Source organism: Pelobates fuscus, chromosome 1 (genome assembly GCF_036172605.1).
Source record: "Pelobates fuscus isolate aPelFus1 chromosome 1, aPelFus1.pri, whole genome shotgun sequence".
NCBI lineage: Eukaryota > Metazoa > Chordata > Amphibia > Anura > Pelobatidae > Pelobates > Pelobates fuscus.
This window is the reverse complement of record NC_086317.1, coordinates 45753112-45780242: the sequence shown is the minus strand read 5'-3', so window position 1 is coordinate 45780242 and position 27131 is coordinate 45753112. Positions and strand designations below refer to the sequence as shown.

General features: G+C 37.0%; 1 protein-coding gene across 3 annotated transcripts in view; it reads left to right on the top strand.

Moving 5' to 3' along the window:
- Positions 1 to 27131, top strand: part of NCAM2 (neural cell adhesion molecule 2) — a 409545-nt gene that overhangs the window by 287667 nt on the left and 94747 nt on the right. For all 3 annotated transcript variants that reach the window (XM_063448337.1, XM_063448328.1, XM_063448345.1), the window contains exons 9-11: positions 12620 to 12770; positions 16188 to 16375; positions 22556 to 22652. In XM_063448337.1, coding sequence (XP_063304407.1) covers positions 12620 to 12770; positions 16188 to 16375; positions 22556 to 22652 — 436 coding nt within the window. The remainder of the gene's footprint in view (positions 1 to 12619; positions 12771 to 16187; positions 16376 to 22555; positions 22653 to 27131) is intronic.

The following is a 27131-nucleotide window of genomic DNA, read 5'->3' as shown; positions in this document are numbered from 1 at the left end:
TCATAGAACAACTGTGCAAGGTAATTATTGCAGTTTATAAAAATTGCAATAATTACACTGCAGGGTTAAGAATGATGGGAGTTGGCACCCAGACCACTTCGATTGGCTGAAGTGGTCTGGCTACCTACAGTGTCCCTTTAAATAATAACCTAACAGGCATTTTCTAAATTTTTTTCCCTTCTATTTAAGGATACAAGTTATATATTGGTGTTTTTTTATTTGGGTTAACCAATTAATTAGTTCCCTGTTGCATGACGTTACTGGTTCCTTTTTAGGTCCAAAATTATTTTTTATTTATTGTCCGAATGCTGGCCAATTAGGTAATTGGTCCAATTCTTCAACTCCAAGCTGAGATGTAGCTGGATCCTGAACCATATCTGGCCATGCTACTGCTTCTTTTCATACATTATTCTGAATTTCATCAGTGGCATCAAAAAATAAATCATTGATGGGAAAAAAAGATGATTGATTGCTAGAGAATAATCATTAATATTAAGTTTATTCACAGATCAAGTGAGAGGAAAGCATTAGATGGGAAAAAAAGAGGAGCAGTTAAAAATATGTTATATTTGTTATATATTATATATTTATAATACATGTATAATATATAAATATATGTTTAATATATATTTATAATATATAAATAGATGTTTTACTTCTCCTTCTATTTTTCCTTTTATTGGTTACTTTTTACCAAGTGTATATATTTTACAGTACACTGATTGGCCCATTTAAGTGCCCTTTTAGTTTGTCTGATTTGTTTCTGAACGTGATATTTAATATCAATTCTGCTGAGCAGAACCAGCATATGGCCAAAATACAGGCATTCCCTCAAAAAACTTGTATTTTCTGGAAAAATGGCTTGACTGAATCTTATAAATATGTCTTGTCTTTTTTCCTTTGTGTCCTAACAGACCTTTTAAATATTTTTGTTTATATGCTTGTTGGATATTTAGTTATCTGGTGTTTTGTTATCTGTTACTTTTATTGTTTCAATAAACAAGTAAATATAATGACTGCTCCTGACAGCGGCATGCTGACATGCCGAAACGCGCGTCAAGCTATTTTTTTTTCCACTTACTACACTTGGTAGCACTAATATGCACTGGTTTTAGTTCAGTTTCATTTATACTTTTTTAGTTGAGGAAGGAAGAGTGGTTCAGGTAGGCATTAGTGGCTTGTCCACGTTGCCGAGGCACTATAGGGATATTCCTTACCTAAGTTACTGGTTTGGGGTTGCTGTGGGTGGTTTGGGGTTTATCCTCTTCATCTATATTCTATTATCCCTAACCTCTATACACCTGAGCTTTGTATGCAGGCTGGGACATTTAACTTTGGCTTAGACCGTTTAAGCTTCGTTTATCTTAGCTAACCCAGCAGTATTTCTACACAGATTGTTGTGTACATGTGTTTGTTTGCATGTTTGCACATATCACGTAGACTCTCTTGTCTCTCCCTCTCTCCCTTTTTTACAACTTTTGTTTCCCCTTAGGACTAATAAAGGTAGGGCTCCCTCTCTCTCTCTATTTTTTGTGTTATTCTCCTATTTAGGACCTGTAGTTCACTCCCCTCTATTTTTTGCAATTGGTGGGTTATTCACACGACTAGGAGAGTAACAGTGGGTTTCTACGGAGATAATCAACTAGCCCCCAGTAATATTGGGACTTTTTGATCAACTCCTATGTCATTTATATTAATCTCAAGTAAATATAATGCACTCAAATAATACAGGTTTTCTAGAAAAAAAATAACAAACTGCTGATCTTATGTATAATAAATAGGAACAAAATAATATGGTCTAATATTTGGTGTGTGAAGTTTTCTTGGTTCTACTGTTTTAAGTAGCATACGGTGCATTACCTCAATTTGTTCAGTTATGTAGAGTGGAAATGTCAGTTCTGGGCAAGCAGCACAGTAATCAGTCAGATTAACTTCTTGTCATGGCCATTACTGGAGCCAAAATCAGAGTGCCAGGAGACCTGAAGCATGCATTTTTTGGGGTCTTATCAGAGGCATCATTTTGTCAGAACCTAATGTGGTTCAAATAATCTCACACTAGTAACAAATGTAAAGGTAGGTTTTGCTCAACCTACTAAGATTTTCAAATCAAAATGGTAAATATTGTATAATTGTGTTGCATTACAAATAAGCAATCTTTCAAAAATTTCTAAAGATGTTGCAGAACATTTCTATATACTATGCTAAATACCAAATGTCAATTTATTTTAATATCTACTAAAGGAAGAGTAAGCTGTATTAATTAACTAGAGGTATTTGCATATACGCTATATTCTGATAGCTATGCAAGTGAAGTCTTAATGTATTGTTTTATACAGGTATATAAAAATCATTAAATTTTCCAAATGATTGCTTATTATCTTGTATGAAAATGTTTGTGGTTAGTTTACTGCATATATTAAAATTAAGACTAGTAGCGTAATGCTTAAACGTCTGAGCTTAAAATCTGTACAGCTAAAGGATTCATCACCAAACAATACAATTAAAGTTAGTTAGTGGTAAATATTACAAATTTCACTTAGAAAAATAGACCATGTGTTTGCCAATCTGGAGTAAAGAAGGGGCAGAACAGAAGAATGGTAATAGAGTGAAAACCTTTCATATTTTGGATGAAGCTATGATTTAGACTACACTGCCTTTAATGTTTTTAAAACCATAATGCTGGCAAAGGATTGGGGGGATGTTGTTCACAACTTCTGGATTTAAAAAAAAATATCTATAGATGTGATAAGGCAACCTCTTTAGGAAGGGGCCATTTCTTACAAAGAAACATAGAAACATAGAATGTGACGGCAGATAAGAACCATTCGGCCCATCTAGTCTGCCCATTTTTTTAAAAATAGTTTCATTAGTCCCTGACCTTATCTATAGTTAGGATAGCCTTATGCCTATCCCACGCATGCTTAAACTCCTTTACTGTGTTAACCTCTACCACTTCAGCTGAAAGGCTATTCCATGCATCCACTACCCTCTCAGTAAAGTAATACTTTCTGATATTATTTTTAAACCTTTGCCCCTCTAATTTAAGACTATGTCCTCTTGTTGTGGTAGTTTGTCTTCTTTTAAATATAGTCTTCTCCTTTACTGTGTTGATTGCCTTTATGTATTTAAATGTTTCTATCATATCCCCCCTGTCTCGTCTTTCCTCCAATTTCTTTTATTGTAAGCAAAGACTATGCAAAGAATATGGCTTGGGACAGCAACTTTGTACAACTGACTGTTGTGACACTGTAAGGTCTGAAAGATTAATCTTTGAAGAAAATGTGCAGGGCTCACACACTTATAAAATATTGCATTTTGAGAACTTTCAGAAAACATTTGAAATAGTGATGTATGGGGTTGATGTTTCAGTCATGGACCTTGCCCTTTGCCGATAAAACTTTGATTGCTGTTGATTCAATTGATTGGGCTATTTGTGTGTTGTCGACTTTACAGAGCTGGTCATTTTTCAGGGTGAAGCAAAAAATGAAATGTTGACCATCGATCAATTTAACTTACGCAGAGCAAGATAAAAAAAAAACAAAACAAATTATTTTATTGCTCTGTGATATAGTACACACTTCTAAAAACAAGTGTTTACACTAGTTTAAATAGGATAGACAGTCTACACTAATGGACCCTGCCATCTAATCTCGTAGCTGTTCTCCTTTTAACCATTCCTACACTGCAAAGTCAAGTTTCATCTTCAACACAATTGCAGAAAACTATTTTTAAATATGTGCTGCAAACATATTTCCATCTGATGTTGACTGATATTGATTAATAACCACTTCAATGTTCTTCCACTTGTGGTTTTATGCCGTACCCTCTCCAGATTGTAAACATGTTTGAGCAGAGTCCTCAAACTCAAAAAAAACTATTTTTTTCTTAATATTTGTCATAATGTTCCTCTTATTTGCTGGGGTTTTTCACATAAAAATTGTGAAGTACTGCAAAATATGTTAGTCCTATGTAAGTACCAATAGGAAAAGCAATCTCAACGAGCTCTATTCTTAGACATAATAAATCACTGTACAGCATACAGCACGAATTAGGGAATAACACTTTGACAGCACATCTTGCAATGAGTTAGCCGATCCCAGGATGTACAACTGGAGTTGTGGGTTTGCCACCCCTAAGAGGGTCAGAGTTTGCCATCCCAGAGAGCCAACAGCTATATCACCCCTAGTTGGGCTGGACTTAGTAGGCACAAATTGGATCTTCTTCCACTAACTACTTCCAGTCATATCCTCTGAATACCTAAGTCATTCTTCAGTAATGCATGGGTTTATCTTCCTATGATGGCCTTCAGATAAGTAAGGATCTTCTACAATAAAACCACCTTTACAAAGTTATTTGATGCAGGCCAAGTAATTAAGCTCTCCTAACTAACACATTCTAAGGCCCTGTAGAAAAGCCCTCCCCCCCCCAACTTAAAATACAAACAAGGCTTTAAATATGGAAAAAGCAAAGATAAACTGATGTAAGTAATTGGTTGACTACACCATTAATTTCCTAATTTGCTTGTTAAAAGTATGCACATCAATACATTTCTATTTGACCAACAGAGGGTGCTGCAGAGTGGTCACAAACACTTCTTTGCTGTTCACAACTTAAAGGAATACTATAGTTCCTGACACTATATTTTGAAAAACACTGTTTAGGTGCCTAGCCCCGCTTGCCTAAATTTTAAAAGGTGATTTAACTCACCTTTCCTTCAATGCTGTGCCAGGCTTGTCTTTCCTATAGTTGAGGTCTCACCAGTGCTCTGTACAATGGCATGAGCACTTTCTTCTTTCTACTGCTAATACCTCTCCTATAGAAACATAGAAACATAGAATGTGACGGCAGATAAGAACCATTCGGCCCATCTAGTCTGCCCAATTTTCTAAATACTTTCATTAGTCCCTGGCCTTATCTTATAGTTAGGATAGCCTTATGCCTATCCCACACCTGCTTAAACTCCTTTACTGTGTTAACCTCTACCACTTCAGCTGGAAGGCTATTCCATGCATCCACTACCCTCTCAGTAAAGTAATACTTCCTGATATTATTTTTAAACCTTTGTCCCTCTAATTTAAGACGATGTCCTCTTGTTGTGGTAGTTTTTCTTCTTTTAAATATAGTCTCCTCCTTTACTGTGTTGATTCCCTTTATGTATTTAAATGTTTCTATCATATCCCCCCTGTCTCGTCTTTCCTCCAAGCTATACATGTTAAGATCCTTTAACCTTTCCTGGTAAGTTTTATCCTGCAATCCATGAACCAGTTTAGTAGCCCTTCTCTGAACTCTCTCTAAGGTATCAATATCCTTCTGAAGATACGGTCTCTAGTACTGCCTACAATACTCCAAGTGAGGTCTCACCAGTGTTCTGTACAATGGCATGAGCACTTCCCTCTTTCTACTGCTAATGCCTCTCCCTAGACAACCAAGTATTCTGCTAGCATTTCCTACTGCTCTATTACATTGTCTGCCTACTTTTAAGTCATCTGAAATAATCACCCCTAAATCCCTTTCCTCAGATGTTGAGGTTTGGACTCTTCCAAATTTTCTGTACTCTGCCCTTGGGTTTTTACATCCAAGACGCATTACCTTGCACGTATCCACATTAAATGTCAGCTGCCACAACTCTGACCATTTTTCTAGTTTAAATAAATCATTTGCCATTTAGCTTATCCCTCCTGGAACATCAACCCTGATACATAGCTTAGTATCATCAGCAAAAAGACATACCTTACCACCAAGTCCTTCTGCAATATCACTAATAAAAATATTAAAGAGAATTGGTCCAAGTACAGATCCCTGAGGTATCCCACTGGTGACAAGGCCATGCTTCTAATATCCTCCATTGACTACAACCCGCTGTTGCCTGACACTCAGCCACTGCCTTACCCATTCAACAATATTGGAATCCAAACTTAAAGATTGCAATTTATCAATAAGCCTTTTATATGCAACAGTGTCAGAAGCCTCACTGAAATCTAATTAAGCAATGTCTACTGCACCACCCTGATCTATTATTTTAGTTACCCAATCCAAAAAATCAATAAGATTTGTTTGGCATGATCTCCCTGAAGTAAACCCATGTTGTCTCTGATCTTGAAATCCATGTGGTTTTACATGTTCAACAATCCTATCCTTTAACATAGTTTTCATTACTTTCCCATGATCTTGATGCTGGTTTACTGGTTATCCTTCCTTGCACCACTTTTGGCAGGTACAAACCACTGCATACCAGGAACACCCCACAAGACTTGTAGATGCTCTGACCCAGTCATCTAACCATCACTATTTAGCCCTTGTCAAAGTCACTCATATCTTTTTGTTTGTCCTTTTTTCCTGCTTCCAACACATGAAATTTTAGAAGTGACTATTCACTTGCTGCCTCATGTATCCCACCCCTTGTCAGGTGCCATTGTAACGATATAATAAATGTTATACACTTCATCTGTCAGTGGTTTTAATGTTGTAAGTGATCAGTGTACATATTTATCAAATCTGCTCAATTGAACATGGGACACATTTTTTGGGTGGAATGAGACTATTCCGTAGTTGTGGGAGTCTTTGTGTGAAATGCTGTAAATGTGAGCTGAAGTGAGCATAATAAACCAGAGGACATCATTGACAGCTAGTGTTGTTTAGTTGAGATCTTTTAGCACATTACAATGGCAGATGTTTTTTGCGCGTTACGACAGAATGATGCATAATGAATTTATGAGCAGCTGCAATATCATGTAGTCACAATCTACCCAAATAGACAATTAAACTTCACATGTCACCTTCACAAATACTTACCTTATGAAGCCATTTATCTTGACTTGTATTTCATGATTATTCCTCCCCTTTTAATTTATTCCACCTCTTTGATGGGTGCTGATATGTCTTGGAAGCTTTGGAAACACTAAGCAAGTTCTAAGCAGACGTTTATAGAAGGTTTATAGTTGAGTTTTGTATCACAAACTATTACAGTGTTTCAAATTAAAAACAGACTATTATAAAGCTTAATATAGTGGGATTATTTCAAAGATGACAGATCAACATTAAGGCACACTATAGTTTTACAAATATGGTGACCTAAAATAGTTAAGGATAAAATGAACTGTCTCCTGCCACCAGTTTTCTTTTTTTTGTAATCTCGTTTCTATTAATAAATCCATAAACATAAGGCTGATGGTAGCAGTCATCTTGCAGTATGACTATATAAGTGATTGCATCTCTAAGCTACTGAAAAAAACTCTTTAGTTGATAACACATAAAAAGAAGAAAGCAATATGGCTGCTCCCAGTAACTTTATTTTGCTATGTTAGGTAATATGTGTGCATTATAAAAAATGATGACATAAACTACACTCTGTAAATGGAAATTAACCCACCAAAAATGGTTTACTATACTTAAAGGGACTCTATAAGCACTGTAATGGCTTCATCTTATTGAAATGGTTATGATACTAGCAGACTGTGGCTAAAATTCCTCATTCCATTGTCAAGTGGTTTGCAAAAAAGGAGGATCCTCTGTCCCTAAAGTGTGTCTTCTCTGCTAGTGATGTGGTATTGAGAATGTTGTAATCCTTATTATGTGTTCAAAATATTAGTATGGGCTAAGCTGGGTTTGGCCCTGTCAAATCTATGTTAACTCTTTCAGTAAGACATGTTTTTTCATGCTTTTTAGCTCTGCCCCATTGACAGCCCCCAGGCTCTCTTTGAGATGTGTCAGTTTGTCAGTAATGAAAAGGTTAATGTCAGTTGTATGCTACCCAAACCTGCTTACACTTTATGAATATATTAAACAATGAATGGCTACCCAGGCAGAGGTTTGAAAATTATTTTTGTGTGTGTAATTGACAAAAACAGCTAAACTTTACCTATAGCACCCTAATAACATAACACCAGTAAGGTGCCAGTAGAGTGTTTTGCTAGAATATAATGAAACATTTTATATGTTTGTTGGAATTTAAAAAATATGTATAATTTTTTTATTATTCTTTGGTTTATTGAGGTAAGATTATAGAAAGTGCATAGAATGTTTGAAACCGTTTAGATATACATCTTTAGTGTCACGGAACAAACATTCACTTTCAGCATTCCTCGATTTTTGTTTTTAAAACAAAAAGGAACCTTATGAAACGTTACACAGTAGTTTTACATAGGATCGTGGTGAGGAGACCCTAAACTTCCCCAGTGTGATTGTCTGGAATGTGTGTAAAAAGGCCTCCTCCCAAGAGGGTGATCGTGTATTAAGTATACATTATATGCTAGGAGTAGAACAGGTCCCTCAACTGTACCCTCTGGGTGTGTGACAGAGGTAGCTTTGTAAAGGTGGGTCAAACATGTAGATGCTTTAGGCAGTCTGTGGCTGTCTTAAGTACACCTGATTTAGTGGGGTATCCATTAGTCATTATGCTAAGTGTGCAGGAGATTGTTAAAAGTATCAGCCTAGTCGAGTGGGTGTAGGGAAGGTGCATGCTTGCGTTTAGTGTTGTGCATCAGTTTGTGAACAGTGCTAAGAGTGTCTGGGACCTGTGTATAATGGAGTACCATAAGTTCTCGACCCCTAACCATAGAGGTGTTACAGAGGGAGGGCAGCAGGAGAGTCTGTGTGCATGAGAGTTTGTGTCTCTCTAGATTAAGTTCCCTCACTGTTGTGTGTGAAACCTTTTGAGGGTAGATTGTGTGCCCAACTAGATATGGTAAGCAGAAGTCAGTTTTCTGTGCGAAACAACTTTAAAACTAAAGAGAAAACTGCAATAAACTATAAAGCATAACATGTTTGTTGAGTAGGACACTATAGCATAATAGAATGCCTAGTTCAAGTAAGTGTCCTGCTCTCTTCTTCACCCCTGGGGATGAAGGGTCATATTCTTTCACGGTCCCAGGAAGGTGAGGCTGAGGAGGTTTCTGTTTGCCTGGGTTTTGGGGGGATCCCCAGTGCTTGGAGGAAAGGCTCCACTTTGTCTAGTGAAGACAGTCTCAGTATGGTGCCCTCTTTGTTTACTGTTAGGGCTCTGGGAAGTGTCCATCTGTAGATGATGAAGACTTCACGTAGTTGGTGTGTCACTGGGCCCTGTGACTGACGTCATCGTAAGGTGTTGCGTGTCAGGCCTTGATAGAAGGAGAGTTAGGAAGATTCAAAGGTAATTGGAATTGTTCCTCGAACTGCAGCCAGGATACGTTTTTTGTCTGTCAGGGATTGGCATCGGATAGGCTTCTTGATTCTAATGAATCCTTTGAATGCTATTTTTTTTCACCTGAGTGTGCTGGAGAAGCATGTTACTGAGGCGGCAAAGGTAGTGGGGCATTTCTGTAGTGCTGATGGAGTCAGGGATGCCCCAAAGTTTAAGATTGGTGTGTCTGTTACCAGATCGATCCTAGTTGTCAAGGTAGAGTGGGATGTCAGTACCTGGTGGACCATTTCTTTTAAACCTGTTACCTCTTGTCTCTGGTCCAGGATGTCCTCCTCTTAGGCCTGTGTGCGAGCTGTCACTGCTTGCAATTTGTTCTGTAGTAGGTCTAGGTCCGTGGAATGCATCTGCCTCATTTCCTGCTACAGTTCAGCAACGTCCTGCTTGGTGGCCGAGCTTTTCCTGGCCCACCAGCTTGGCTATAGGAGGTCAAGATGTGTGAGGTTCCTCCAGGTCCTCCATTATGTCTTCTGAGCCATGCGGGCTATATCTGTGGTCTGACGAGGCCGCGATTTTCAAGACTGCAGGGCGCTGTAGCAAGGCACCTATATCCTGGATGTCTTTATGTGCTCCCAGTTGCAGTCTTTGGCATCTTCTTCCCATGGTGTCAGCTTCCCAGAGAGAGAGACTGTTCAGAGTCTGGGGTGTACCTGGTATGTCAGCAGTCCACACTGGTAGCTCCTATGCAGACCCAATGCGGTGCGGAACTTGAGGTAGGCCCCAGATCTCCGTCGGATTTTCTTGCCCAATTGCTAGAACAGAAACTGCATTGGTGGGTAGCCTTCACTTGAGGGTTGGCAAGGTGAATATTATCTCACAACGATTACTTCAGATTAGAGTGGATTAGTCGCCAAATGTCAGGAGCTCAGTAAATTGTCATCCATTCAGTTTGGACGTTTAAGTCCGCCCCATGTATAACAATGTTTTAACCTAATGTTCTTACCTTTCTGAGAGGTATCTTGTGTCTTCCTCATACTCTGGTCCTCTACCAGAAACATGGGAGTCTCAGGGTTCTGTGGAGTATCTCAGCAGTTCCGAGAAAGAGATCTCCAATGTCTTACCTGCACTTTGCTGAATCCCTTTTTCCAACTTGAGGGTTACAGCCCCGTTTGCTCCTATCACAGCTGGAACTACTACTGCCTTCACTTTCCACATTGCTGCTAGTCCTTTTTTCAGTCATTGGTATTTGTCCATCTTTACATGTTTCTTATTAATGATGCTATGGACCCTAGGTATTGCCAAATACCTACCACCACTTGTCTACCACCAAGATGTTTGGATGGTTGGACAGTACTTGCTTATCTGTCTGGATATGGAAGTCCCATAGATCTTAGTCATATTATTATCAACTTCCCTTTGTTGTATCTCTAATCTGGATCTAGGCAAGTCCAGACAATATTCTGGTACATAACCCCAGCAACTTGGATGTGCCACACTGCATGCTGTTCCTGCTAACATCTTGCACCCATGCACTATGTGCTGGATCGTCTCAGAGGCCTCTTTGCGTAGTCTTCAACTTAGGTCTTGTTTGATGTGGTAGTCCCTAGTTTCTATTGATTCTTGTTGTCTCAGACATTTCCTTAGTAGTTCATCTTTGGGAACCATCTTTGTGTGATGTTTGTGGATGCTCTGTGTTCCATCAAGGACTGTGGCCTTGATACTCATCAGGCCTTGACTGCCTTCCTCCCATCTGGTGTACAGTCTCTGGGTGCTAGATTTTGGTTGAATTCCTCTATTTCTAGAGAGTAGTTTACAGGTCTTGTATTCATTGTGCCCAGCCCTTCTTGTGGCCAGGGTATTATTCCAGCTTGATAACTGATGGTTGGTAGGGCATATGTATTGATGGAGTGGATCTTTTTCTTGCTATTGAGCTGGGTCTTCAAGACCTGTCTGATTCAATGTAGGTAGCTAGATGTTGCCATCCTCCTTGCTTCTTCCTCATGGTTGCTATGTGTTTGTGGTATCCTCAGGTACACATAGCAGTTCTCTACATCTTCTATTTTGCCTTTTTGCACATCAACTCCTTCAAATTTTTTTTAACTTGTAAATTAGCATTACATTTATCTGAATCGTGTAACTTTCATGTGTCTTTAGTAAGTAATGTCCTAATGTCGTTCAGAAACATCCTATGTGCAGGCTGTGCAGCTAAATCAGTAGCAAATCATATAGTCTACCTAACGATAGAAAGCTATTGCAATGAGTGCATTTTAGAAAAACGTATATAATGTTTTTAGTTTTATAGCTTTAGAATGTTAAGCATTGTACAATGGTGCTCAAAGAGTGGAAATAAATTTCACCATTACTTTTGTGCCTTGAATGCAATATTAAATATAGATAACTAAATTTTATGTTTTTATCAATGCATTTATTCATGCTCATCTTGCTATAATACATTTCACCAAATTGAACATCTTGTGACATGAACACAATTATGATAATACATTGAGATGCAAGTGAACGTACATTAATGGCACTTAGTTTCAAAAGATAGGAAATGTCATAAACGTTTTATTTGAAGTATATTCATTCATCAAGTTGTATAGCTGTTAATATATGGTGCCCTTAGAAACACATAGAGCTATGCACTTCTGTATGACTAGGCATGGGGAGTTATTGGTAACTTTAAATCAACTAGCCTTTAGTTGGTTGCTTCACACAATATTTGTGATGAAGAGAAGGTACATTACAGGAGCATTAACAATATTTTTCTAGGTGATATAATAGCATACTATTTTACTATGTATATTATTGCTTTGTATTGGAAGTTAACAATATAACAATATATTATTGAATCATAAAATGTACTTAGTTTTTCACACCTGACTTCTCAATTTTGGCATTTTTGTTTTTTTGTTAAATTATGACACAATGCAATATGTCATGTGTTGTTGATCTGATGTTGTTGTTACCTAATTTTAAGACCTGCTAAAGAACAGATGCTTGTTATTATGACCTGATATGTAAAATCATCTATCAAGTTTATGTGTTAACCTTTGGAGCTGGAGTCTAGCACTGAGCATTTTAGAGACGTTGAGTGCAAGCCCAGCCAGCACGCACGCACGCACACAAACACACACACATACACACGTTTGAGAGTTTGAAAGCGGATGGCAGATATCTGACAATTATGTTTGCATAGTATTGGTAGGGAAAGAGCTAATTAAACAGAAAGTATTTAGATTAAACCAAAACCATAAGCATTGACAGCCCAGCTGTTACAATACTCACCACATTGATGTATAGTTATTAAATTGATTGAAAATCATTATTCAACAGAGATACAAACGTATTTTTTACATACTGTTATGTATTATTTCAGCATGTGCCCATTATACAAATATAACCTTTTTCAAACTGCCAAAGTAAACAAATGTATTATATATGTATATTATAATAATTTGGAACGAAACCATTCTCTCTTTTCTTTATACACACTATTAACAGAGTCCAGATGGAAGAATAGAAAGCACAGGACATCATGGGAAATCATCCTTGCATATTAAATCTGTGATGTTATCTGATGCAGGAAGATATGACTGTGAAGCTGCAAGTAGAATTGGAGGCCATCAAAAAAGCATGTATCTCAATATTGAATGTACGTATTTCATTAATGAACTTTATTCATTTATTGCTAGATTCATGAACTATGAAGAACTGTTCTGAAAAAAAAAAGTAATAAAATGTTTGCTCTCGATAGCTTTTTTCACTCTTTTCACTCAACACTGCACATTAAAAGAAAGTAAAGGTCTGCTTTTATAATTTGGGATACTATGGAAACTGTCGCTTCGCTGGAATTTATACAAATTCATTTAAAATTGCCAATTACCTATTTTGGAAGAAAGTCAGGGCAAACATTGCAAATGAGGAGATGTAGGAACATTATTTAATTTCTCCTCTTCTCTGTAAACTTCTCTATCCTGCCTATCAGATGCAAAAGACAAAACTAATAACAATGACAAACAGGAAGTAAGATGGAGGCAACCAGATGAAGAAACATGGATTTCTATATTTGATATTACTTTTCACATATTACATTTATTAAAGAAACAATATAGGCACCCAGACCACTCGATTGCCATGTTCCTCCCCACCCCCTGTTTTATCCCTGCAACTGAAAGCATTGCTTTTGTGCAACTGAAAACTGTCTTTCTTTGCACATCTGAACCAATAATGTATTTATTCAGACATGAGGAAGAGAGGAAACCTTTCAAAACCTTGTCTTTTAAATAATATGTTAGTCAAATAAAAAAGTATAATTGCATACTGCAATAATCTAGTTATTTTAACTTAAATACAGACACAATATTAAAATTCCTGGGAAGTGACAGTTCCATACCATATCATGGTAAACTAATATGCTTTAGTAAAACATTTTTATATATATATCACTGTTGCAGAAAAACTATGTATATATTTTAAGGTAATCTTGATTAAAAATGTGATCTCTCCCAAACACTTGTCCTAACAGAGGTCATCGGTTCTTTGGCACAACATATACTTTGTTTATGCAGTCCTATCCCCACCTCTACTGGCTCAGATTCACACAGAATCACTACAAACTTCTTGAAAAAGGGACTGTTTTTTAACTTCTTATTGCACAATGTGTTTCATTTTGAATTTCCTATATCCTGCTTTATTAATCACCTGCTAGAGCCTGTAACAGCCTCCTGTGTGTAATTACTGTTCTATTAAAAGAGCAGGGAATAAGACATTCTAAAGTAAACACACTATGCTGTAAGATCTGATTGAAAAAAAAACACCTTTTTTTAAAAAAAAAAAAAAAATATTTAACTTCTAAATATTACAGAGTTGAGCAGTGACACTGCATGGGCATGATTGATACATAAAAATGGAATTAATCCTTTAACTAGCAAGAAGTTTTTATTGATGAAATATTAATCAGCATAACATGTATGTGAAGCAAGGGATGCATAGCTAGCATGTAAACAAATCATATCATATCATACATATCATAATATATATAAACGTATCATAATTCTGTGTATATGTTGATTTTCAAACAAATATAACAATAAAAATTATGTATATTTATACAATTCTTATTTTCCCTCATCCATTATGCATTTAATGAATTGTCTAGGAAATAAAAAGTTTTAGACAGTATACTGTATCCTTTATCTTGCAATACTTCACGCATGGTCTGAAATGTTAACATAAAAGCAAAGAAATGCACTTTTACTCACATACAGTAGATGTGAAATAAAAGAGAAAGGAAAATAGCCAAATACCTTGCTTATATGACCCTGAGGACCCTGTAGGCATTACTAGCAATACAACGTACTAAAAATGGCAACATTTGAGCACAATGCCTACATTTAGTAGATACAGTTAAATCATATATTTCTAAAATAAAGGTATTTAAAACTGCTATAGCAATCTATAACAGTCACTGAAATGTTAACAGTAAAATAAGTTAATTCACTTATGCCCCCACCCTCATTGTAGGAATGATGTGACCCATTGAAACTTCTTGTATTGTTTTAAAAGCAGGGGGTAAGCATACATCATTAGCTAATTTAGAGGCAGTATATCAATGACTAGTGTCTTCTGGCATAGAAATGTGTTCTTCTATAGGCTAGTAATCATAACTAAAATATGAATTAAAGGTGAGTGTAGCTTTTTGAATGAGTTTTTATTCTGCAAAATACATTGAAATAAAAAAAATAAACTCAATTTAAGTACTGAAGCAGTTTAGTTAAGTTTGTTTTGGTGCCTTTAATGTACATACAAAAACAATAGTAAGGCTAAAAATCTAATGATGCAAACACAATTTACTAACATAGGTAAATAATGGCTGCTTGGTGTATAAGTGGAGCAGAATGGTTAAAGACGGTAATTTCTTTTTTTATCAATGACATAAATGATACGGAAATAAAAGCAAATACATTTGTGTTTTCATGACAGGATAATCTAAAATGCAAATGCAGAAAGTTTAAAGACTACAAAAATTAAAAAGACGAACAGAACTATTGCTATCCTATTTTACTTTTAAAAGTACCCACTTACTTTCTCCCCAACCAGTCCTCAAGCACTAACAGCTTCCATGATTTGAGGATTACGCAATTTTGCTGAAAAGGAAAAATCTATAACATATGGAATGCTACTGGTGTTTGAGAATCCCACAGAAAACTACTAAACGTTGAAAGAGTGCCCCATGTATTTTAGCGGTATAGGCAAATACTTTATAGATCTTATATGAAAATATTTGACAGGGTTCTCAAAGCACTACCTCATGAATGAGACACTATGTGACAATTAGAATTTGCATAATTGCAAACAGGAAGTAATCATATACCAAACCATGGAGGATGACATTTTCAGTATGTATAGGATGAAAGTACATTCATTTCGGCATAATGTTCTGCTCATCCAACTGGCATGGACAATATCAATATTGAATAGCACTGTGACTATATTAGAATACTAAAAAGGACTTGTCCCATCACCATGTTCAGTTTGGATCTCATTAAGTTAACGGTTCTTAACTGCTAGATGTAGATACAAAACGTGTCCCTTTTCTATTTTAGTGCACCTTATTAATTGGAAAAAAAATTAACATATGTAATGGCTTATGTTTGCAGAATTTATTTAGCACATCATTTTGTAATTGAAGAATAGGTCACTAAGTAATTTTTTTACGGAAGAATAAGTCGCTAAGTTAACCTGTATATCCGTAATATGGGTTCTTGTCAAAAATAATATTAACAAAGATATGATTAAAATGATTAGAATCAAATCATATAATGTAACATTGAACAAATCTAATATGCTATTTTATGAGGCATATTCCTTAGCATAGAAATAGTTGTTTTTTTTGTTCTTATTCAGAAAATCACACTTTTACTTTTTCAGCAGATGTCCTTGTTTTACTATACTTTTATACCAATCTTTAGCTAGCATTTTACACCTTTGCTTATATTTTTCATGTGCACCTTTTGTTAATTTGTAATATTAAAACATTCATTGTATGTTATTTTTTTTTTTTTTGTAGATGCACCAAAATTTATTTCAAATCAAACAATTTACTATTCTTGGGAACATAATCCAATTAATATCAGTTGTGATGTAGCATCAAATCCACCTTCATCTATTTACTGGAGCAGAGATAAAATGTTGTTGCCTGCAAGAAATATAACAAACATTAAAACATACAGAGATGGGAAAAGGATCCTTCTTGAGGTATGCATGACTATATCCTCTGCATTGTTATGAAAATATAAGATTAATGTTAGTAATGTTTAAAATTAATATCTTATTGGTTTTTTTTGTTTTGTTTTTTTACTGTGTGCTTTTTCATTCGTTCATTAAAATAAATTGTGTATATTTTTTTTCACCATTTACATACTTAAAATGTTTCCTTAATGTGACAGACGTGTGGATTGTAATTATCAAGTAGGATAGTAATTTATAGTTTATTATTTTTTTTTTATTAATGGGCAATTTATACAATCGATAAATCCTCTTACCAACACCACACTGTTAAGCCCCATTTTATTGTATTATACAGCTTTTTTGCCTTTTATAATAATATAGTAATACTCCCAGTATTACTTATCAGATTTGTAAATCAATATTAATTAGTAGGGTACAAAAAAATGTATTGCCATTCCGTTGTTTTAAATCATGGATGTCTTATGCTAAAAGCCTCATTTTATGCAACACTATTGTGGGTTGTATTCTCTTAGCAAAGTAATTTCCCCTTAAACTGCAATGGAGGAATTGTCCTTCCATAAGAACAGTAAGTCCTTACTTTACCAAGAAAATGAATCCCTTTTTATGAAGAACATGGGTGGGAGTTACTGAAGGTACACAGGTGTGTAACCCAGAGCAAGCGGGAAGGGGTATTTAGGTATTGAATGACAGCTTTAGTCTCAAGTCAAGCGCATGGAAATTATATGCTAAGAGTACTAGAATAAAATACTCAAAGTGTCACTATAGCTGAGTTGAAAATGTTTATTTTGTCTACATATATCTACATAGGTGTACAGAGACCCATTATCAGCAACCATTTGTCCTGTGTTCCAATGGCATGTTATGTTTGTTAATCCAAGTTTATCATTTAAAAAGGCTAATTGATCATTAGAAAAACATTTTACTTTAAAACTGGCCTAGTTGAATAGCTGGAGCATCAGCAATTGTAGGTTTGATTATAGACTCAAGATGACCAGAAACCAATAACTTTCTTCTGAAATGCGTCAGTCAACACTTGTTCATAAAAATGAACGCTATCATTATGAAGGCAAGATATAGCCAAGAAACTAAGATCTATGTATCTAATGTATGCATATTTAGGTGAGTGCAGACTTTATATATAAATGATTTATATAATGACATTGACTAGTAAATGATAAGATCATAACTGGGATCTCTTTTCCAGAATGAACAAAAATATTGGAAAGCCTACCACAGTTTTATCTTCTTTTAATTTATTTTTCATACCTGTTTCTGCTCTTTATTGATATATAATTTCTAACTATGAACTTTTGCCTGAAAGTTTATTAAATACTCAAGGAAATGTCTTATTGTCATGAACAGTATAACCAAATATGCAAGAAATGGGAACTCATATAGTAGAAACAGAGATTGCTGCCTTAGAGTGGCCAGACTTAACAAAATAAACAGTGAGAGTTACAAATTCAATAAACAAGTCGGACGGAAACGAAATGTAGAAACCCGGGTCAGAATAACAGAAGTACTCAAAGTTCATATAAGCTAGCTGAAATAAAAATCCAGACATACACAAGAGACTCACACTAATCGGGTACCAAAAAATAAACCATTAATGTGCAATGAACTAGGGACAAAACAGGATGGAATAGGGATACCTAGGATCTGATTGGTCCTTATCACCCCATGCAATTCCAAAAAGTGCGGAAATTAGGATACAAGCAATTTTGAGCCGGAACTGATGTTTCTCGATTGTTCAGCTCCATTTGAGTGGGCTGTGTCTGAATTGCTATGTGGAAGTAACCCACGTTACTGAACCGTGCATTCGATAAGGAGGAGGCGTGAAATGTCGTCGGCGATCGGTTAAGTATTGTGACACTTACAAGTAATTTCTTTAAATCTAACATTATATTTTTCTGTAAACTTAATCTGCTTTTTAGCAATATTACTTCTGATTTTTCTCTTTTCAATATCCTTGTCAATACTATCAGAAACTAGTGACAAAATATTACCTGAGTGTTATGCTTAGGTGAATAGAGAATTTGGATTGCAGACTTGAGTGAAAATCAGAATTTCTATTTACGTACTACCGAGAGGGAGGTATTATAATGGAAAACTACATCAGGGTTTATTCACTTGACAGGGAGTAAGAAATTGACTTGCAAAATGTAGAACAAACAAGTTGAAAAAACTTTGGCTAAATAAAACTAAATATTTTTTAAATAGGTTGTTTTGAGCTGAATATTGCACATAAAATGCCAACTCAGAGAAGCTTTCTGAATAACCCCAGAGCCACACATCAATTATGGAGTATGAGAAGTAGTATTTTATTAGTAAACGAAAACCCTCTAACACTATACATCCCCTTTAACCTTTAATACAGTAACTGTATCTGTATCAGTGGTTCTTTTAATTTGTAGGATTCAGAAGAAACTCAGTTTGAATGCAATAAAGGCCTCCAGCACAAAAAAAAAAAAAAAATAGGATTGTGTGACATTTCCTTATCTGGGCAGGTCATTAAAAAAAGCCAAGTTTAATTAATTTTCTTCTCTGATATTTGAGGCTGCCTTTTAATAGCATTGATGAGAAAAAAATGTGGCTACCTTATTAAAGTAATAAATTATAGAAAATAGTTTAAAATTGTTCATTTTTAATGTTAACAACAAAGTTTAAATGGAATTTAAATAGCAAATCAACATATTTTAAATGGTTGACAACACAGTAGTTTTTAAAAATACATTTAATATAATAAAGTGAATGGTTGTAGTTGGTAAGTGATAACTTTATGCACATGGGGAGGGAGGGAGGAAGGGAGGAGAGAGGGACAGTATAGTGTTAGGAATACAGTTTAATATTCCTAACATTATAATGTACCTTTAAATAAGCCTATGTTAAGAGGCTAAGCATTAAAATTGTCCATTTGTCTGACTGTCTGCCCATCTGTGCACAACTGTTTCAGCATCTTTACATTGTTCATGTCAATTGTCATTGAAACCGGCCTGTCTGAGAAAATCATTTAAAAAATAAATGCCAGAGTAATAGGCAATATCTTCAGAATATAAATATTTGGCATATGCATTACTAATTCACATAGCAGCTAAAATAAACCATGTAAGCGTAAAGGGCGCATTGGAAATTTCAAAGAACAAAGAAATCTTGCAGCAAGAAAGGCAGATGAAAAGGTGCAGAACCACTCTAAAGCTACAATTATAATTAATTATGTAAATGTGATTAACGAGATGTTAATTAAGTTATTTCATTATCTTGCACATTGGGTTGTTTTAGGTTGTTTTAAAGTCCATTATAAAAAATCTGAATAGATCTATGTATGAAAAAATGGTGGCATTGTCATCTTGGGTTATCGCTCTCTCTCTTTAATGGCCACATATCACGTGCAGACTCACATCGCTCTATAAATCACATCTCTCTGTCCCTATCATTAACCCCTTAAGGACACATGACATGTGTGACACGTCATGATTCCCTTTTATTCCAGAAGTTTGGTCCTTAAGGGGTTAAATATTCTCTTCCAATCCCATTTCTACAATCTTGCCCATATTGCTTCCCAATTTCTCTCTCTCAGTTAAAGGACCACTCTAGGCACCCAGACCCCTTCAGCTTAATGAAGTGGTCTGGGTGCCAGGTCCAGCTAGGGTTAACCCATTTTTTTTATAAACATAGCAGTTTCAGAGAAACTGCTATGTTTATAAATGGGTTAAGCCAGTGAGAGCACGCAAGCGTCCATAGGAAAGCATTATAAATGCTTTCCTATGCGACCGGCTGAATGCGCGTGCAGCTCTTGCCGCGCGTGCGCATTCAGCCGACTGGGCGGAACGGAGGAGGATCGGAGGCAGAGAGCTCCCCGCCCAGCACTGGAAAAAGGTAAGTTTTACCCCTTTTCCCCTTTCCAGAGCCGGGCGGGAGGGGGACCCTGAGGTTGGGGGCACCCTCAGGGCACTATAGTGCCAGGAAAACTAGTATGTTTTCCTGGCACTATAGTGGTCCTTTAAGTATCTCTTCCAGTCCCATATATTTCTAACATTCATTCTCTCAATGAAATGTCTCTTCAAGCCTCATCCCATATATCTATATCGTCCAACCCTATATTCTACCTCTGTCCAATGTCTCTCTCATTGCTAAAAAAAATCTCCCAGTCCAAAATCTCTGTTTACTCCCTCGAAGCTTATTATCCCACCCAGCCTCACAGCTCTCTTTCACTTAAATATGTTCCAAGTTCCATATTTCTCTGATAGCATATTTCTCTTAGCAATTTATCTTTGCTGGATCCATATATATCTCCGATACTTTGTTATATATCTTTCCCACTCTCATATCTCACTCTCTTTTCCACACACACATTTAAATATCTCTCTCAGCCTCATTTCTGACCTAGCCTAGATTACAAACTCTTGTAGCACAACTACACCCTACAAACTGATTCTTGCATGTGAGAAAGCAATTTACTGTTGCTAGACTTTTGTAGAAATACAACTTCCATGTTGCTTACCAACCTACAATTTGCAGGAGTTGTAGGTCTACAAGAGCTTGTGATCTATCTGCTTTTCTTTAAAGGGACACGATAGGCACCAAGACAACGTTAGCTTAATAAAGCATGTTTATGCTGCCCTAGTCATACCTCCCTTCCTGTGATTTGCACAGTCTTTCTAATCACTTACTGTAAAATAGGCATCTAATGTTTAGAGCTGCATAAACAGAAACAAAAGTGATTTAACTCATAAATGACAGAAAAGTGAGCAGTAAGACTGCAGGGGCATGATCTATACACCAAAACTGCTTCATCAAGCTGAAGTTGTTTTAGTGCCTGTAGTGTCCCTTTAATGTGTGAGTGGATGAGCGTTGTAAATTTATTGGTGTAGTGATTGCTTAGCTGAAACAGTCCTTATTTCATTGGTGTTGAAAAGGTTAATAAGTTTTTGCATTTTTTTTTTGATATTTTTTCTGTACTTATTAAACAACACATCCACAACTTGTTTCTGGCACTTCACATTCCTATATCTGATGTAGAAATTATGCAAGTAATTTAATTGTTTTCTCCATGTAAATTACTCATCCTGTGGAATAGAAACTGGCATTGGGGTTTCTAGGATTTTTAGCTACAAGTTATGGAATCTCATAGTGAGGTTTTTATTTCCACCGCAAAACCCAATACACATTTCACTGTACGCGAAACACAAAATATTGTTCACCATTGCTTAGTGAATTCACATTTTTTAAATGTGTGTATATTGGATCATGACTGCTTTTTTGAAATCTAAAAGTAACTTTGGAGGAACAAACCAATGTTACGCTGGTATTCTGTCCATTGTGAATTTAGAAAGAGTTGTTGCTCAGGATAGGTGAGTATCCCATCTGCTTTTTTGTTAAATTTTTTTTATTTAAAAGGTTTTCATTTTTAACAATACTAATCATTGTAAAACTCATTTTTTTATTTTTACTTTTTTTTTTAATAATGTGTTTCAAAGTATTGACAATATATTGCAGAATTTAGATAAATAGTTGAAAACAGTCTTCATTTTCACCATTTTCCGTTTGTGTTTAATGTTGCGTGATCACAATTTGGTAAGAGTTGAATGGCATTTTATACTCCTCATAGTGGCTGACATTTTGTTCCACTTGCTAGGACTTTTTAATGAGTGTCATTGAACAGTATATAATTGCTGGTAATTTAATTGCTGTTTTTAATCACCTGGTTTTTATTAATTGTAAAACTGGAAAACTATTTAAATGTTATTGTTTAGAATGTATGAAGTAATCTGATAAACATAAGACTTTGAACATGTTGTTAGAAATTACAAAATAATTATAAAAGCAGAGAATGTATTCTAAAAAAAATCTGTTATATTAGTTTAGTCTAGAAAAATATTTTAGCCAAATATTGTCATTCTTTACAGACATTATGGTTCTCGGATTACTGACTTTAATTTAAAAAAAATATTTTGTCATTTTATCAATCTTAAACCTATTGTGTATTGACCAATCTACACCTAGGTGTGACTCAGGGAGAAAAATCATTACTTTTTAAGTAGAAAATATATATAGAATTATACTCCACAAGATTACTATTATCATGAAAGCATATATTTAAATTTTCGGAAATAATTAAATGTGTGTGAATTTGCCAAAAAGTACATGAAGTTAAATTTTTATACTTCTTATTTTCTTTTCTTCAAGATAACACCTTTGTCAGATCATGACTTTGGGCGTTATAATTGTACAGCTATAAATTCAATAGGGTCAAGAATTCAAGAATATGTTCTCACATTGGCTGGTGAGTATACCACAATTTGTAAGTATACCTTTCCAGAAATGATAATATATGTATATATTTTAATACATAATGCTATACTTTGTACTTGTGCACAAATCACACGATTGGCCTAAATTTGGACAAATTGCATTTTGTAACTAAACAAATCTCAAAGTCGAACATATATTTACATGAACAGTGTCTTAGCTGAATCTGGAGGAGAAATGAAAGTCTTTGAGAGCAGAAAAAATATTAATGCCCTTGAATGTACATCCATCCAAAAAAACAACAACCCATAAAATAATTATTGTTACATTTCTTTTTATGTAAACATACAAAATCTTCATATCTTAGAGCAAATTTCCAGACTTTCTCTTTCTCGAATGTGTTATCCAGTTCAACAATAACATATTACATTGATCTTGGCATATACCAAACGTATACGAATAATATGGGTACAGTTGGGAAAACAGTTGGGAAAACAATTTCTATCCACTGTATAGGTTTCCAAAAAATAACAACAAACTAATTAAACTGATTATTTTGAGCCGATGTATGTTTATTGCATCAGTGGTAGACAAATTATCTTAATTGGCATCATGATATAAACCATATAAATCAAATATACTATATGGACAAATGTATTGGGGCACCTGACCATTAGACCAACAGAGACGTGTATGACTTTGCATTCTAAATAAGTAGATATTAATATGTATTTGGTTCACCTTTGCATCCATTACAGCTTCATCTCTGGCTCTCAGCAAGATTGTGTAGTGTTTCTGTGGAAATTTTAGGCTATTTATCCAGTAGAGCATTTGTGAGGTCAGGCACTGAGGTTGCATGAGAAGGCCTGGCTCACAATCTCCATCCCAATCCATGCCAAAGGTGTTAGATGGGATGGAGTTCAGGGCTCTGTGGAGGCCAATCAAGTTTTTCCAAACTAAACTCATGCAACTATGACTTTATGGCCCTTGTTTTGTGCAGTGAGGCACAGTCATTTTGGAAGCATAGAATTGTCCAGAATATCTTGGTATGTTGAGGCATTAAGATTTCCCTTAAGTGGGGGGGCGTGTCCTGGACGCAGACCGGAGCAGCCGCATGTAAGTGGAGCTCCGTGCCGCGGCGGCTATTAAAGGCGGAATACTAAGCCCATCACGCGACGAAACGCTACCAAAACTGACCTCCAACCAACATGTCTCAGACCAAAGGCAAACGGGCGGGTGAGAAGGGTGAGAAGGCAAATTTTTTCGCCGCACGGACGGCGCAGGGGAAGGCCCCAAGCCAGACTGAAAATTTCCAAGATGGCGCCGAAGGAGAATCTGAAGCAGAAACGGGCGACCAGGAAAACCCACTGACACACAGCTCCCTGAAAAAACTGCTGGAAGAAATGTCAGACAAGATAGTGGGTAAGCTAGACACCGCTATTAAAGACCTGCAAAAATAAATCCAAGATATAGGCCAGCGCACGTCGCATGCCGAGGATCAGCTTGCAGATTTGGCAGAGGCCCACAACACCCTCGCTGACACGGTGGAGGCCCTGGCTGGAAGGCTAAATGATCATGACCTAAAAATAGCCGACATGGAAGATCGGGCGCGCCGCAACAACTTGCGGATAAGAGGAGTAGCGGAAACGGTGAAAACTGAGGATCTCTCTGCACACATCACGGGCCTACTACGAGAACTGGCCCCAGACCTGCCGCATGATATACTCCTGCTAGACAGAATCCACAGGACATCCAAACCCACATTTCTACCTCCATCCACTCCGAGAGATATCTTACTCAGGATGCATTACTATCATGCTAAGGAGGCGATTCTCACTGCCTGCAGAAAACGGAGGGAGATGCCACCGGCTTACAAAGACATAGCCATTTATGCGGACATTTCCTCTTACACACTCAAGAGGAGACGAGACTTCAGAGAGGTGACCACCCGACTCAGGGAGAACCACTTGCCATACCGATGGGGATATCCCACCAAACTCCTGGTACTGAAAGAAGGGAAGACAACCGCCATCGGCTCCCCGGAGGAAGGCCAGAAAATCTTGAGAGAATGGAACATCGCAGCTGCGCCAACGAAGGCCCAAGAAGGAGACAGATCCAGAGTGACACAAGACTGGAAAAAGGCGAAAAAAAGATAAAGGACAATGACTGTCAGTGTGGGCGCCCTATGGTGACCTAATACATGGACATTTAAGCTGCAAGGCTGGGTAATGTACGAAACTGCAATGCACTTACACCACACCACATATACCCCCGGTAGAGTGAGAGGTTGAGGGAGGGAGGGCTGCAGGGAGCACAAGAGATAGGAAGATAGCACAGAAACATGCTCCAGCTCTCCCCTCCTAACTCACTACGGAGAGCCGGACCAACACAACATACCCACACCAAGTAGCTTTAGGCAATTTAAAAAAAAAAAAAAAAGTAAAAAAAAAAAAAAAAAAAAATTATTAAAAAAAAAAGAAAGAAAAAAAAAAAAAAAAAAAAAGAAAAAAAAAAAGAAAAAATCGAAACACTAAAAGCAAAAATGGTACAGAGGGGCCACCCTCATGACTCTAAAATATTCATCCGTAGAGCGATTAAGCGAGACTACACTGACATGTTAAATGTAACGAGCAAAAAAAAAATAAAAAAATAAAAAAGAGAGCACTAAGCAACAAATGACACTACGCATACAAGAAAGATGCAAAGTCGCGAAACTTTAGCTGAGAGCTGGGCTTGCCCGGCACAAGCATGTAGTATAGCCGCACAGGAAATTGATATTCCTGTAGGACAGGAGGTCTTACGACCTCTTCCCCCACGGCACGCCAATGCAGTGCCATGCCGAATCCACGGCACCAATATCATTAAAGAATGTTTATGTATATACTTTGGTTAAAGTTACTGTATTACTGTATGTTGTTATCAGTTATGTTTTTGATTTATATGTTATGTACCTTACCACCAAACCGGGGACAGGGTTAGTGGGTGACTTAATGAATAGCAGTATACAAACTATGCCAAACATTGAATGCCGGGGGGTCGAGACTGCTAACGACTCCATAGGCACATTAAGGGAACTACCCTACACACAGGGGAGGACTCTGCTCAGCACGAGCGAGCTGGGAAGGGCAGAGACCCCCAAAACAATCGATTATCACCTCAGAGGTGCAGAGTACCGACCCCACGACCCACCGTGATAGTCTGTTCTTTCAATGTCAGAGGTCTAAACGCCCCGGTGAAAAGACACCTGCTCACCAGAGAAGCTAGGGCCCTAGGAGCTGATGTCCTTTGCCTACAAGAAACGCACTTTAGGCATAATGACCACCCAGCAGTATTTACTAATGACTACCCGACCCAATTCCACGCCACGTCTCCAGCGAAAGTTAGAGGGGTGTCCATCCTGATTAGTAGGGCGGTCTCGTTTAAGCTCCTTTCCTCAGACATAGACCCAAACGGCAGATACATAATCCTCATAGGAGAACTTAACGATGTGCTGTACACCATCGTAAACATCTACTAACCAACACCAACCAGCGAAATTTCCTGCACAAAATTCTGACCAAAACGAGCTCAGTCCAAAAGGGCGTCACAGTGATTGGAGGTGACCTCAATCACATTCTAGTTATGGTAGGGTGTGGAACTGCACTCTATCCCTTTAAGCAGTATGTAGCTGGGTGCAACTCAGACAGTCTCAGTACCAGAGACCAAAATGCTGAATAACAAAATAAAAAAGTCGAGGCACTCCAAGGTACAAATCAGGCAATTTTATTGAACCCACTCCATCGCAACGTTTCGACCTACACGGTCTTTGTCAAGCTTGACAAAGACCGTGTAGGTCGAAACGTTGCGATGGAGTGGGTTCAATAAAATTGCCTGATTTGTACCTTGGAGTGCCTCGACTCAATCACATTCTAGACCCGACACTCGACACGACACTACCGACACATAGGGTACGCCACCGCCCCCTGAATAGGCAATGTAGGGCCATAGCGAAACTCCTACATACCCATCACCTATATGACGCTTGGAGAACCACACACCCAACAGAAAGAAAGTACACTCACTACTCAGCTGTGCATAACTCCTACTTGAAAATTAACGGATTTCTGGTGGCAGGCTCAGCACTTGACCAAATCATATCCAGCGACATAAAACAGATCACATGGTCTGACCACGCACCAGTAACCCTAGAATTAAAAAACAATTACGACTTTAAGCACCGCAGCCCCTGGAAAATTAATAACTCCCTGCTGAGGGACGAGCGGTTTGCAGACACACTGGCAGGTGATATCCACGCATATTTCCAATTAAACGATACCAAAGATATCTCAGATGCTACCTTGTGGCTGGCACACAAATCAGTAGCGAGAGGCTTACTAATACGTAGAGCGGCATACGTGAAAAAACAGCGGCAAACACAACTCAGGACATGGCAAACAGAACTATACGAGATAAACAGACTGAACCAAATCGCACCGACTATAGAGACAAAAACCAAGATTGCCCAGCTCAATAA